Raw genomic sequence first — 15,513 nt, 5'->3', positions numbered from 1 at the left:
GGAGGCGTCCAGAAGGCATCCGAAACAGATGCCTGAGCCACCTCAGCTGGCCCCTCTCAATGTAGTGTATTGCATTAGTGGTATTTCTTATTCACATTCTTACTTAAAACCCTTAAAAATATTTTAGTGTTTTATTTGATTTCACTCATGTATATGCTGACTAATAGTTTTGAAGGTTCTACCTGTAGATTTAATAGAATGTTCTGACAATGAAATAGAGTTTAACCCCACAGATAACCATGTTTTACATAAAAATATTCAAATCGGTATCAAATAAATTGAACAAAATAAGCATTATTTTAAGAAATTAAAGACTTTTGTGTGTTGGACTTACACAAATATTTTAAAGACATAAATCAGGGTTTTCTCTACGTCATTATCTAATGGGCATAGGTGATCCACAGTGTAAGAATTTATGTAACATGGAAGAACTCAATCAAAAAAGAAAATAGACATAACACATAGAAAACAACAAATGGTCTATTCAAATAAGAATCTTTAAAATGTTGTGTTTTTAAGTTTTTTGGATGTTTGCATTAATTTTTATGCACAAACGTGCTAATATTATTTGTCCAAAACTATCTGGATCTTTGTTTCCAAAGTCTAATGAAGGAAAAAAGTTAGTAGTAGGTGGTTGACTGGTCAAAAAAGAAGAAAAAACAGGAAAAGCACAGAAGACTGTCATAAATAATTGATCATCGCTGTTTGAAAAATAAGCAACACAAAAATAAAATAAAAATAGTGCAAACAACCTTAACCTGTCGAAACCATCCATCATGTGATGAAATAAGGACGACCTAAAACTAAACTGAAAACCTGGAAAAACAACAAATAACAGGCCGGTTTCTTCAACTTTCAGTCAGAACCAAAACTCAAACCTGAAAGAAATAATGATTTGACATATACTCTTTAATTATCAATATCAATTTTTCTATCCATTTTTTAACATTTAATCCACCCTGTACAGTTTTTTTTATGATTTTACTTGTTATTCCACAAATGCAGCGTGTAGTTTTTATAGAACTATGTGGAAACATGTGGTTAAAACAAATTTAATGTAAATCATTCACTGAAACAAGTTGGGATTTAATTAACTTAACCAGATCTATTCTATTCTTAAATAACTGAGGGTCTTTTAGTTCATGTGTTTGGGTTTTCTTTGTGGATGTGTAAAAGTTTGACCTTTAACATGTTCTCAACAGAATGATCTCTAAACAAACAAAGCCATGATGATTATCTGACAAATAACTCTGATTAATACATTTTTTGAGTTAATTTCTAACAGGATGAATACTCAGTAATTGGACGTGATTGATTCTCTGACTAGGATCAGTTTTATTGTCTTTGGAGGATGCGCATGTAGAAAACTGTGCAAGTGATGGAACAGATGTATGAGACGTTCTTTACACCAGAGTGGTTCTGATTGGTTTGGATTATGGAATGTTTACATCATACTGTGACTTTGTTCTTCAAAATGGTCTTTAAGCTTCAAACTAGATGCTTCTTTCTTTCTACATCCTGTTCCTGTGGTCATCAAGAATAAACAGAGACGTGACCACCTTGGTGTCCGGATTATGGTAACCCTAACCCTAACCCTGACCCTGACCCTGACCCTAACTGATCCAACTCGACTCACATTAATGCTCATTTTATTTAACATAAAGCATTAGTGGCATATTTTATAATCACATATGAAGCATTAATCTGATGTTTGACACTAGGATATGTCCTGTTTAAGGCAGCACACATAAAGAGTACCATCTCATGTTTACTGTGGTTATACAGAGGGGGCGGGGCTTATATTCTAACCAGCCACTAGGAGGCAATACACTTGTTTTATGTTTTATCTGATTTTATAAACTGTCATTCAACTTCATCTTTAAATCACAATTTTTATGGCTCCACTCCTCTCCCAAACCCCCCCCCCCCCGATTGGTTCACTTTTCAACTATATGTAAGCCCCACCCCATTCTACTGCAGGTGGAATTTTCCCTATTTCACCTCTAACATTGTTTTCAACCCTAACATTATTTGTGCACTTTAAATGCACACATTAACAGATTCTAATGTGCCCATCTTAAACATTAATGTTCTCATATTTTAACCTCTGAGTTGTTTCCGGGTTAGGGTTAACCCTGGTTCCGCCCCCCTCGCCTCTGTCCGGTTAGGGTTAACTCTGGCTCCGCCCCCCTCACCTCTGTCTGATTAGGGTTTTCCCTGGCTCTGCCCCCCCCTCATCTCCGTCCGGTTGGGGTTAACCCTGGCTCCGCCCCCCCTCGCCGCCATTCCGGTTAGGGTTAACCCTGGCTCCGCCCCCTTCGCCTCCGGCCGGTGGCTGTAATCCCGTCGGTGTTGGCGCAGGGATCCAGAGCTGATCAGACACAATGGAAGCTCTGTGCTCCGTCCTCTGCATTGTTTTCCTGAACCCAGAGGAACAATGACACCCTTATCCACTGTGGACAGAGGCTCAGTCTGTTCATGAAGGCCAGGGTGAGAGAACCGAAGCACAAGAACCAGGGAATGATGAGACGTTCTGTCCACCTGTTCATTAGGGCTAGAGTTACAGAACCGAAGCACAAGAACCACAGAATGGTCAGACGTTCTGTCCACCTGTTCCTGAGGGTTAGAGTTAGAGAACCAAAGCACAAGAACCACAGAACAATCAGACGTTCTGTCCACCTGTTCCTGAGGGTTAGAGTTAGAGAACCAAAGCACAAGAACCACAGAACAATCAGACGTTCTGTCCACCTGTTCATGAGGGTTAGAGTTAGAGAACCAAAGCACAAGAACCACAGAACAATCAAAAGTTCTGTCAATGCAGAACATTAGCAGCAGCTTCTAACCTACAGCATTAGTTTATTCATACAAAGATGTACAGTGGAATAAATGCCAACGTTTATGGAATCACAATATTATGGAGTCAGTTTTATGAGTGAATTAGTTGATAAATTTTAATTTTTAAAGACAGCCTGAACCCTAACCCTGCTACCCTAACCCTAACCAGTAAATGTTCATTATTTGTTTGTGTCCTGGCGTAGGATCCGACCTCAGCTGGCCCGGGAGAAGATCGAAGGATGTCACATCTGTACGTATGTGATGCCCGGGGAGCCCCAGGTGATTCTGGGAAAAGACAAGGCCTTCACCTACGATTACCTGTTCGACATGGACTCCGAGCAGGACTCCATCTACACCACCTGCACCGAGAAGCTCATCGACGGCTGCTTTGAGGGCTACAACGCCACCATCTTCGCCTATGGGCAGGTCAGTGTCCACGAACATGCCCGACCTTCTTTATTTGACTAAAAGTATTTTTATTACATTGTTTTTGTCCTGTAGAGGATTTAACTCAGGAGTGATGTTGGGTTGGACTAGAGACGAAAAGGTGTCACCATTGTCTTTAGTTTGACATTATGATTATTTATTATATTAATCCTTGATGTTCAATATGAATATGAACCAGATGGAGGAGGTTAGACAGGAGGAGGAGCAGAGAGGAGGACAGACAGGAGGAGGGGCAGAGAGGAGGTTAGACAGGAGGAGGAGCAGAGAGGAGGTTAGACAGGAGGAGAAGCAGAGAGGAGGAGGAGCAGAGAGGAGGTCAGACAGGAGGAGGAGCAGAGAGGAGGTCAGACAGGAGGAGGAGTAGAAAGGAGGTCAGACAGGAGGAGGAGCACAGAGGAGGTCAGACAGGAGGAGGAGCAGAGAGGAGGTTAGACAGGAGGAAGAGCAGAGAGGAGGAGGAGCAGAGAGGAGGTCAGACAGGAGGAGGAGCACAGAGGAGGACAGACAGGTGGAGGACTAGAGAGGAGGTCAAGCAGGAGGAAGAGCAGAGAAGAGTTCAGACTACATGGAACACCTTTAACTGTTGTCAGTGAATCTTTACATCCTGATCAAAACTTAATGAACTAGTTTTGCTCCTTGTTTTCTGAAAGGGCTTTAATTATTATATATTTTAAAGCATAAAAGAATATATGCTGTTTTCTCTTTTTATCGTCTTTTCTGTGTATTTACAGACACTAACCTTAACCCACTCCAGAATTTGACTGAAACCAGAACAACTGCACAGTAAAACCAACCTTCACATACTCTGGAAAACATTAAGACCCCTCTGCTTTTTTTACTTTATTGGTATGAGCTTTCTCTGAAATTCCAGTTAAAAAAATATTGTCATTTTGGATTGTTTTCAACAGATGAACAGATTCAATTTTTTTTTTTTTTTTAACTAATATGAACTTGTTTATTATTGAAACCTTTTAAAAGGATCCATACATTTGGAGTTTGGCTTCATCAATCACAGTATTTTACAATCTGTGTCAAACCCGTTTTAAAACTGTTGGCACGCTGTCAAAATGTTTTTACATAAAGTCTGTAAAATCTGTGAAAGAACCCTTAAAACAGATAGAACATGTTAAACCCAGTGTAATCATTTATATCAGGTACTTTAATCCACCTCTTCATTCACATACAACTCTAACCTGCCAGAGATCAGACCTTGTCTTTACTGACAAGAACTAAAGTTGAGAAAACCTTAATTTTTTGGTTGTAATGTTGTGTTTTTTATTAACCAGACCCTGTGTCGGTGCTTTTCATGTCCAAAGAACCAGTTTACTTTCTGATCCTGAAGTCCATGAGCTGCGACTGAAAATGGACTTTTCTAAATCTAGATCAGAGCGATTAAAGGAGGGGAGGGACGAGTTTTCAGAAGTAGGTCAGTGACACAGAGGAGACCACACGCCTGTTCATACGGACACGCATTAAACATTCAGATCTGAGTGTGTTACCGTGGAGCCGAGGCTGAGTTACCACAGCAACCTGAGTACTAAAGGGGGAGGGGTTACATTTGAAGAAGGAAGAAAAAAATAGAGGAAGAAGAAGAAATGGAGCTGAATATACACATAAACTGGGATAAAACTCGCACAAATAGAACAACAGAAACACACACAGGACACGTTACAATAAATCCACCCTTTCATTCCCCGGGGTCATAAGTGGAGATCAATAAATCAATCAATTTTTATTTATATAGTGCTGCATCATATCAAAAGTTATCTTGTGACACTTCACATTTAGAGCTGGAATAAACCAGACCCTTAAGTCATAGAGATGCACATGTTTGGTTTGGTTCTTAGAGGAGCAACTGAAGAACTCATCCACTGTTTACATGGACATGGACAACGGTCATCTCCACCCCTGTCCAGCATGAATGATGAAGATGATGATGATGGTGGTGATGATGATGATAGTAATGATGATGATGGTAATGGTGGTGATTATGGTGGTGGTGGTGGTTATGGTGGTGATGATGGTGGTGATGATGGTGGTTATGGTGAACATGGTGGTGATGATAATGGTGATGTTGATGATGGTAGTCATGGTGATGGCGATAATGGTCATGATTATGGTGATGGTGGTGGTTGTGGAGATGGTGGTGATGATGATGATGGTGGTGGTTATGGTGGTGGTGATGATAGCGGTTGGGGTGAACATGGCAGTGATGATAATGGTGATGATGATGGTGGTTATGGTGATGATAATGGTAATGATAATAATGGTGGTGGTTATGGTGATGGCTGAAGTCTTCCTCCCTGGTTGAGCCTAAAAGTCCACGGCTATTCTTGGTCTTGACGTGTTCTTAATCCACTTCTGAAAACTCATTGAGATATGGTTCAGGTCACTGTCATCATTTGTAGATGTGGATTTTAAAGGCAGGTCATAGAGTCATAAAATATTCATACCATTACACTTTATAAAAAAACCACCAGAAAAACATTACAGTGTTTGATGCTGGTTTTGATCCTTTCTCTGTTTTCTACAGTTCTATAATGTTCATGTCCTCTTCAGTCTTATCTAAACCTGGACCACTGTTTCTGTTAAACAGATTCACCAACATAACTGACCAGACATTGTTATCAGACAATATGTGTCGTCATATCACATGTCAGATGTTTATCTGTTCAAAGACAATGGGATGGACTGATGAAGGCTTTAGTATAATATCTATGTTATATTGATGATGAAGTGGCTGAAGGTAACATTGGTATCTGCATCCACCCAGAGTTTTGCAGTTGGTTCATCCTTACTATAAAGAAGCTCTGATTTTATCTATAAATTTTGGATTTTCATGTCATGTTTTGCACCATACATCTATGTAATCTTCATATGTTCATAACCATTTTTTCCACAAATATTTCACATTTTCAGCGGATCGTCTTTGAAGCTTTAATAGAAATTAAAACCTTAAGTTAAATGTTTGATGAAAATAAAAAATCCTGTTTCCTTTAGTACGTTGTTATGTAAAAACTGCTGCTGTCTTTTTTTCGTGTTTCCTTTTCCAGACGGGTTCAGGGAAGACGTACACGATGGGAACCGGCTTCGACGTCAACATCCCAGATGAGGAGCTCGGCATCATTCCCCGTGCTGTCCATCATCTTTTCCAAGGCATTGAGGAGCGGCGGCGGGCGGCTCAGGAGCAGGGACGACCCGTTCCCGAGTTTAAGATCAACGCCCAGTTCCTGGAGGTACGAAGCCCTTCCTCCGATCCCAGCCCTGTGACAGAGGAATGCACATGGACAGAGATGTCATGGCTAAGGTTTATATTGTTGACACTAGTCATTTAATGGCGCTCCATCACTTTGAAACGCCCACAGTGACAATCCAGCAGCTGTCAGCGACACTGCCAGGCGTTGGAACAGTTGCTCTGGTTCGTCTCTTAGTGACAATTTCCAGATTTCTGAATCCAAAGGACTGGGATTTGTGTTTTATAACACATCAGATTCTATACCATGACTTTATCCCAAAAAAGATTCATAACATCTGTTAAAATCAGCTTTAAATGGCCCAGACACACAAAAACCATCTTAGATACTCAGTTTAGGGTTAAGATTCGGTTAATGTCAGCCCTATCAGAGGGTTTAGGGTCCCATAGGGTTTACAGTCTGATAGGGTGAAGGGTCCCATAGGGTTTAGGGTCTGACAGGGTTTGGAGTCCTATAGGGTTAAGGGTCCCGTAGGGTTTTGGGTCTGATGGGGTTCAAGATCCAATAGAGCGCAGGGTCTGACGTGGTTTTGGGTTGGATAGGGTTTAGGGTTTGATGGGGTTCAGGGTCCCTTAGGGTTTAGTGTTTGACAGGGTTCAGGGTCATATAGTTTGCGGAGTCTGACATGGTTTTGGGTCGGATAGTGTTTAGGGTCCCATAGGGTTTGACAGGGTTCAGGGTTCCATAGGGTGCAGGGTCTGACAGGGCTAAGGGTCCCATAGGGTTTAGGGTTTGACAGGGTTCAGGGTCTGACATGGTTTTGGGTCTAATAGGGGTTAGTGTTTGACAGGGTTCAGGGTCCCATGGGTTTTAGGGTTAAATGAACTTAAGTTCCAAACTTTGCATTTGAATGTTTTTGTCATTAAACACCAACCAAACCCTGATCACATTTTGTGCTTTTATGGACTGAGATCATCAGTTTACTTTGACCTATAACTGTGGAAAAATAAACTGTTGGTCTGATTTTGAGTAAAATGAATATTATTGTTGATTGTATAGACGATGGAAGATCATTTTTCAGTTTGTATTAATTAATGAACTTGTAGGTTTAGTGAGTAGTTTAAAATAATTATTCTAATATTTCTGTTAGAGGTTTCAGTTTTATTCCATTTTAACAGATTTAAGATATAAATCTGTTCAAATGGTCACTGTTTTTCCCTGACGTTCCAAAATGGCAGTGTTCATCTTTCCTTCAGTCTAAATGGAAACGTCGGAAGGTGTAAAATATGTGTGATATGACTGGATGAATTTTCTTCTTCTGCAGCTTTATAATGAGGAGGTTTTGGATCTGTTCGACTCAACGAGAGACATGAAGCAGAAGTCTCACATTAAGATCCACGAGGACGCTAGCGGAGGAATCTACACTGTGGGCGTGACCACGAGGACGGTGTCCTCTGAGGCTGAGGTGAGTCGACAGAAAGGAGTGATGGAAACACCCTGTGAAATATATAATAATAATAATACAAATATATGTTCACGTAGAATCTGGCTTAACATGTAAACTTGGCAATTGAAATGGTGACAAAAAGTTTTCAAAGAGTTGACAGAAACTTGAGAAACTGGAAACATCTGGACTCTAATTTCAATAAATCTGATAAAATTATATGAGAATAACGTGATCATGTCGTACTTCTTCGACGTATTAACATACCATTAAAGCTAGTTTAGGGTCTGTAGGATATAACAGCACTGATATTTATAGAGTAATATCCATAAATGGTAGTTTTATTGGATTTCATTTGTTCCACTGTAGTGTGTTAGTTGTGATGTTTGTGTCCATATTACTTTTGTTTCTGTTCAGATGATGCAGTGTCTTAAACTGGGAGCGTTGTCTCGGACCACGGCGAGCACTCAGATGAACGTCCAGAGCTCTCGGTCCCACGCCATCTTCACCATCCACTTGTGCCAAGTCCGAGTCTGTGCCAAAGACAATGTCAGTTCACATACATGTCACTGAACCCTAACCCCTAAACCCTAACAGTGAACCCTAACCCTAAACCTGACCCCTCATGTACATTTGTTTGCTTTTACTCAGCAGGAAAATGAGACTGACAACAGCGTCTCCAACGGGAACTCGGACATGGACGAGTACGAGACGCTGACCGCCAAATTTCACTTTGTGGACCTGGCCGGATCCGAGAGGCTGAAACGGACCGGGGCAACAGGGGATCGAGCCAAAGAGGGAATTTCCATCAACTGTGGACTGGTGAGATGTGCATCCACAGCAGAAGCTGGACTATAGTGGTGTTTGGCTGCCGTCTAGTGGCAGTGTGTCATAATGTGGTAGAAGGAATGTTTTAAATCGTCAATTTTTTTAGTGTTACAGACATTTGGAAAAAATAAGTTGCGCTTATTATTTTATTACATTGTTGAGCATAAACTGTAAAATTGATCGAACATTTAACTGAATAATTAACTGCATAATTGCAGATATAGTTAGTAGATTAATTTACAACGAAATGATGTCAGTAAAACCTCTGAGCAGGAGCTTAGATCGCACAAACTCACACACATAACATGGACATATTAACTGTATTATAACATATTAATTGTGATGTACTGTATGAGATGATTTATCATCCAACAATCCAAAACTCACTTCGGGTTCTGAGAAAAGAAGCTGCAAATGCACAAATGTATTTTTTTATGCAAACCGTTGCCTCATCTCATGACAAAACATTCCAAGGACAAATTTGAAATGTATTGATTATTGAAGTGATTATGTGACTGTTTTTCAGGTAGTAGATCAGATAAATGACTGAACCCTTGGCTGTTAATAGGATGATGTAAGGCCTGATTTGGTTCAGTAGGTGTCATGTCCAGATATTTGTGTTTTTCAGCTGGATCTGGGGATAGACCGGAGTAAGAGGGCATCCCATGTGCCCTAGGGTTAGGAATAGGGGTAGGGTTAAGGTTTTGGCTTGGAACAGGGTTAGGATTCAGTAAGTGTCCCACCCAGACATTTGTTTGTGTTTTTGTGTGTTTTTCAGCTGGCTCTGGGGAATGTGATCAGTGCTCTGGGAGACCGGAGTAAGAGGGCTTCCCATGTGCCTTATCGAGACTCCAAACTCACCCGACTGCTGCAGGACTCTTTAGGAGGAAACAGGTTTGAAATCTGAAATGTGTCATCCAATGTCAAGTCCATTTATTAAAGCCTGTTATAAAACAGCAGAGATATACCAAGTAATAAACACATCTCGTTATTGTTATTGCACTTTTACATATGATTTACCTGTTGTAGTCTATACAAACCTGAAAGTCAGCTGAGATTAAAGAAAACTCCAGCATCTCAAAAAGATTCAACAAACCCAAATGACTCAACACAACAGTACCCAACCCTAACCCTGTTCCTAACCCTAACCCTGACCCTGTTCCTAACCCCAATCCAAGCACCATTAAACCCTCACACTGAGAAAAAAACATAGAAAACTCAATCCCAACCGTGTTCTGTCATCATGTCAGCCAAACAGTGATGATCGCATGCATCAGTCCGTCCGACCGTGACTTCATGGAGACGCTGAACACGCTGAAGTACGCCAACCGAGCCCGCAACATCAAGAACAAGGTGGTGGTGAACCAGGACAAGGCCAGCCAGCAGATTAGCGCTCTAAGGACTGAGATCGCAAGGTTGCAAATAGAGCTGATGGAGTACAAGACGGTGAGCACGACCTTTGACCCCTGTGGGTTAGTGAGCACTGACGTTTGACCCTGTAGGTTAAACCACCTCTCTGTAGGAACATAAACCCTCTGCAGACAGGATTAGACCAATCAGTCATCTCCAAAACTCTGAAGCAGTGTTTAATATTTAATTTTTATTTCTTTCAGTTTCTTGTCTTATTCTCCTGATGACAAATAAACCGATACTTTATCCTTTCCAAATTTTAAGATATAAGACACCCTCTAATGATAATGGGTTCATTTATTTTCTTTTCCTTCTCAGCATTTTGACAACTGTAGGAGGAACCTTTATTAAAATTGAATTGGAATCAGGTTCTTACACAAGCAGTAAAGAACCAGATACTTGTGTTCATGTTCTAAACCCTGGTCCTGTGACAGTAAATGTACCTTTTGTTTCATTATGATGACAGGATGAATTAACCTGTTTTCGTCAGATAATGAGCTTTGTGTCACAGCAGCGTCATTAAAATCCTTCAGTCATGTGTCCCAAAGCATGGACCGGTAAAGTTCTGAGTCCTGGCTACTTTGAACTGACTCCTCCTCCTTGTCTTTCTTGCCATCAGGGTAAGCGTATGGTGGGCGAGGATGGCGTGGAGAGTTTTAGTGACATGTTCCACGAGAACACGATGCTGCAGACGGAGAACAGTAACCTGAGGGTGAGGGTCAAAGCCATGCAGGAGACCATGGACGCTCAGAGGGCCAGGCTCACCCAGCTGCTCAGCGACCAGGCCAATCAGGCACTGGCCAAGGCCGGTATGTATACCTGACCCCGCCCCTGGCCCCGCCCCAGGACAGCCCCCGGCCTAATCTTCGTCCGCTGTCTCTGTTTCAGGTGAAGGAGGTTCAGAGGAAATCGGCAACATGATACAGAGTTACATCAAGGAGATCGAGGATCTCAGGTAAAAAGTAATAATAACTTGACAATCAATTAGTTCATTGATAAGTCTTTATCAAATGTGATAATGTGACACTTTATCTTTATTATTTTTATCTTCATTTTAACCCATAAAACCATTTGTACATACCAAATAAGTGAAAATGATTGATCTAACAAACCAAAAAAATCATATTAATTCATATTTTACAGAGAAATACACAATAAAATTAAACATTTGTATTGATGAAAACTAGATTGGATTAGTGTCAATTCACGGCAAAATACTTCTGATCTTTACACATCATATGTAGTTTAATTATCTCTACATTTATGCCGCAGCTAAGTTTCACTAATCAATAACTTTTGCTGCTTTTCCACCAACAAAGAACATGAATATAAAATTTTAAAAAAAACCACTGATTATTTATTTCAGTAAAATGTTAGTGTTTTCAGTTCCAGCTCAGGGATCTTTGAGACGATGTTTGGTTGTTGCATCTTTTATAAACAATCCACATGTTGACACATTAGAGACTGAAATTGGCTTCTTATCGACGTTAGTGCCTTAAAACTGTGAGAAATGTTTCAGCCTAAAGTGAAAGGAAACAATGTATAGAAGGTTGTGTTTTGTGCATTTAGACATGGTTTATCTTGAGGGTTTTTTGATGTTCTAATCTCCTCTCTGTGGTTTCCTTGTTCCTCAGAGCCAAACTCTTGGAAAGTGAAGCTGTGAATGAAAACCTGAGGAAGAATCTGTGTCGAGCCTCGAGCCGTCAGTCGTTTTACGGAGGTCCGGGTTCCTTCTCATCCACGCTCCTGGTCCCTGAGAAGGAGACATCTGACATCATCGAACTGGCCAAGAAAGACCTGGAGAAACTGAAGAAACGAGAGAAGAAGAAAAAGAAAAGGTAGGCAGGTCAACATGAACCAGTTAGGGTTAAACAGATTAAGGGTTAACCAGGTTAACTGGGTTAGGGAGGGAGGTCATTATGGGCCGGTGTTCTTCACTGGACAGGGTTAGGGTTAACCTTTATCCTTTGTTCTTTCATCCTTCGTTCTTCTGTCCTGTGTTCTTCCATGTTATGTTCTTCTGTCTTGTGTTCTCAGTCCTAGGTTCTCCATCATGTGTTCTCCATCCTGTATTCTCAGTCCTGTGTTCTCCATTCTGTGTTCTCCATCCTTTGTTCTTCCATCTTATGTTCTCTCTCCTGTGTTACCTTCTTGTTCTCCATCCTGTGTTCTTCCGCCCTTTGTTCTTCCGTTCTGTGTTTTCTGTCCTATGTTCTCAGACCTTTGTTCTCCATCCTGTGTTCTTTGTCCTATGTTCTCTGTCCTGTGTTCTCCTTTCGGTTCTTCCGTCCTGTGTTCTCTGTCCTATGTTCTCCGTGGCTGAGATGACAGTATTGTAGATGTACAGATGTTAAAATGAATAAAACCTTCTCCTGTTTTTCGTATCACAGTAAAGTCTGGGTTGTTGTAGATGTTCTCATCTGTTCCGTCTGGTTCTGCTCCGGTTTGTGCAGGTCTTTGTAGAACAGACAAATACTGGTCTCACTGTTACCATTGTACTCAATAAAACAGTAAATCTGACCTTTGAACTGAAAATCAGTGTTTTGACCATAGAAGTAGCTGATGTGTTGAATCTGTTTCCTCTAACTCTGGAACCTGTAGAACCTCTAGAACCTCATGCTGCAGGTTATAGCAAATCATTGAGAGTCTTCATTAGTCTCTTCTGACCATTCTTTCCTCCATTCTTCCTTCTTTCCTTCATTCACTTCTGTCTCTTCCTCTGTGGTTTGACCTTTGACCCCTCCTGAAGACTCCAGCAGCTGTTGGAGGACAGAGACAGGGAGGAGGAGGTGGAGGAGGAGGTGGTGGAAGAGGTGGAGGATGCCAGGTTTGTCACAGCTTCCACTCCTCAGTTGCCACTCCCCCTCCACTCCCATGATCCTTTGCTTCCTCTCAAGTCGCATTTTCTTTGGTTTAACATTAGTTTTGTGGAGTTTTTTTTTTTTCCTCCTGCAGTGAAACAGCAGCTCTGAACCTCCATTAAACACCTTTTTTTAAGATCTTCTGTTCTTCTCTTCTGTCGTTCTTTTCTGTTGTTCATTTGCTCTGCTGTTCTTCTTTTCTTTTGGTCTGCTGTTGTTCTGTTCTGATGTTCTTCTGTTCCGTTTCTGTTCTGCTGTTCTGCAGTTCTTCTGTTGGTTTGTTCTGCTGTTCTTCTGTTCTGTTCTTCTTCTGTTGGTTTGTTTTGTTTTTCTGTTGTTCTGTTCTGCCGTTTTTCTGTTGGTTTGTTCTGTTTTGTTTTGTTCTTCTGTTCTGTAGTTCTGTTCTTTTCTTTTCTTCTTTTGTTTTGTTTTGTTGTTCCTCTGTTCTGTTCTTCTGTTTTGTAGTTGGTCTGTTTTTGCTGTTCTGCCATTCCTCTGCTGGTTTGTTCTGCTGTTCTTCTGTTCTATTGTTCTGCCGTTCTTCCTTTGGTTTGTTCTGTTTTGTTCTGCTGTTCTCCCGTTGTTCTGCTCATCTTCTGACCCGTGCTTCATCCCTGCCTCCTGTTTCATCTTTTGGGTTTTTATTTCTTATTTGACCTGTGACAGAGGAACATGTGGAACCTGCTGAGCCATGTCTTATTTATTCTCAAATACGATGTCTGTTTTTGGACCTAAACATGTTAAACATGACGATAAATACATGTTTCATGTTCTGTCTTTGAACCTTTTTGTCATTCAAGTCACTGTTTACAGATGGTTCTTATTTTGGTCAACAGGATCCACCAGATCCTGGAGCCTTTTGCTGCATTTTCCTCTCATGCCTTTTACTTTTGTTCTCAGACTCTGAAAGAAAATACACTGTTCTTTTTCACAAACCAGAAGCAGCAACGTCAGCACAAACTGGCTCATTTGCAAAAAGACAGTGTATAAAAACCAAATGTCAGATATTTTACATTAACTTTACCTGTGAAGATGCTTGTACTGTGTTCATGTTTCTAAAGTGTCTCTGTATCGTCTTTCAGCGTCAACAAAGATGAAGTTCCTGACAACGAGCAAGAAAAGTCACCTGAGAAGGAAATGACGGAGCGAGTCAACGAAGACAGAGAAATTGTATGAGTTTTTTTCATTGATTTAAAACTGCTGACGTTAAATGTTGCATAAGCAGGTGGTTTATAATGGTTTGTACTGGTGCAGGAGATACAGGAAGGCAGTGACCATGAGGAGGAAGAGGAGGAGGAGGACGAAGAGGAGATGGACGTGGAGGAGAGCTCAGATGACTCAGACTCTGAATCAGATGAAAAAGGTACTAGATAAACTATGGCCAACCCCAACTCTAACCATAACCATATCCATATCCATAGCCCCAACCATTACCCCAACGAAAACGATAACCATAACCATAACCCCTACCATAACCATAGCCCCAACCGTAACAATAGCCTCAACCTTAACTCTAACACCAACCATAACCCTAACCCCAACGAAAACAATAACCATAACCATAGCCCCAACCGTAACTCTAACACCAACCATAACCCCAACGAAAACGAAAACGATAGCCATAGCCTCAACCATAACTCTAACACCAACCATAACCCCAACAAAAACGATAACCATAACCATAGCCCCAGCCATAACAATAGCCTCAACCTTAACTCTAACACCAACCATAACCCCAACCCCAACGAAAACAATAACCATAACCATAGCCCCAACCGTAACTCTAACACCAACCATAACCCCAACAAAAACGATAACCATAACCATAGCCCCAACCATAACAATAGCCTCAACCTTAACTCTAACACCAACCATAACCCCAACGAAAACGATAACCATAACCATAGCCTCAACCTTAACTCTAACACGAACGAAACCACAAACGAAAACGATAGCCATAACCATAGCCCCAACCATAACTCTAACTCTTAACCTTAACTGTAAACCTAACACCAACAGACGACCTCAGACTCTGAATCAGCCAAAAAAGGTACCAGATAAACTACATCCATTCCACACTAGACCAGTGGAACTGGATCAGAACAGACGCAGGAAACAGTATAATTACAATTAAACCCAATAACTGACCTAAGTTTATAGTTCAGACAGAATGAGATCTAATTAAACCTAGACTCATCCCTCTGTACATGTTAAACGTCCAAACCGAGATCATATCCATATCCATATATATCATATCATTTCCTCGCCACTGTCACCAGTCACAAGTGTTTGCTCCTGGAGGATTTTGTTGGGTTTCTGTAGAATTGACTTAGAGTCTGGTTTTGACCAACTCTATATATAAAATGTCAAGAGATAACTTTTTTGTGATCTGGCGCTATATAAATAAAATTTCATTGATTGAGTGATTTAATTGGTTTTCCCCTGTAAGTCGCTTTGGAAAAAAGCGTCTGCCAAATGCGTAAACATAAACATA

At 40.9% G+C, this 15,513-nt stretch overlaps 1 protein-coding gene across 2 annotated transcripts in view; it reads left to right on the top strand.

The window, feature by feature from the left end:
* LOC115421424 (kinesin-like protein KIF21A) overlaps window positions 1–15,513 on the top strand; it is a 58,206-nt gene that overhangs the window by 14,651 nt on the left and 28,042 nt on the right. The window contains exons 2-14 of one of the 2 annotated variants that reach the window (XM_030137313.1): window positions 3,039–3,261; window positions 6,336–6,518; window positions 7,801–7,941; window positions 8,338–8,469; window positions 8,572–8,742; window positions 9,527–9,642; window positions 9,999–10,194; window positions 10,778–10,967; window positions 11,047–11,113; window positions 11,793–11,996; window positions 12,908–12,985; window positions 14,102–14,189; window positions 14,274–14,382. In XM_030137313.1, coding sequence (XP_029993173.1) covers window positions 3,039–3,261; window positions 6,336–6,518; window positions 7,801–7,941; window positions 8,338–8,469; window positions 8,572–8,742; window positions 9,527–9,642; window positions 9,999–10,194; window positions 10,778–10,967; window positions 11,047–11,113; window positions 11,793–11,996; window positions 12,908–12,985; window positions 14,102–14,189; window positions 14,274–14,382 — 1,898 coding nt within the window. The remainder of the gene's footprint in view (window positions 1–3,038; window positions 3,262–6,335; window positions 6,519–7,800; window positions 7,942–8,337; window positions 8,470–8,571; window positions 8,743–9,526; window positions 9,643–9,998; window positions 10,195–10,777; window positions 10,968–11,046; window positions 11,114–11,792; window positions 11,997–12,907; window positions 12,986–14,101; window positions 14,190–14,273; window positions 14,383–15,513) is intronic. The other variant, XM_030137314.1, reaches the window with a different exon arrangement.

Source organism: Sphaeramia orbicularis, chromosome 6, assembly GCF_902148855.1.
Source record: "Sphaeramia orbicularis chromosome 6, fSphaOr1.1, whole genome shotgun sequence".
In the NCBI taxonomy this organism is placed as follows: Eukaryota; Metazoa; Chordata; class Actinopteri; order Kurtiformes; family Apogonidae; genus Sphaeramia; species Sphaeramia orbicularis.
Note: the sequence above shows the minus strand (reverse complement) of the source record. Positions and strands in the feature narration are given on the sequence as shown.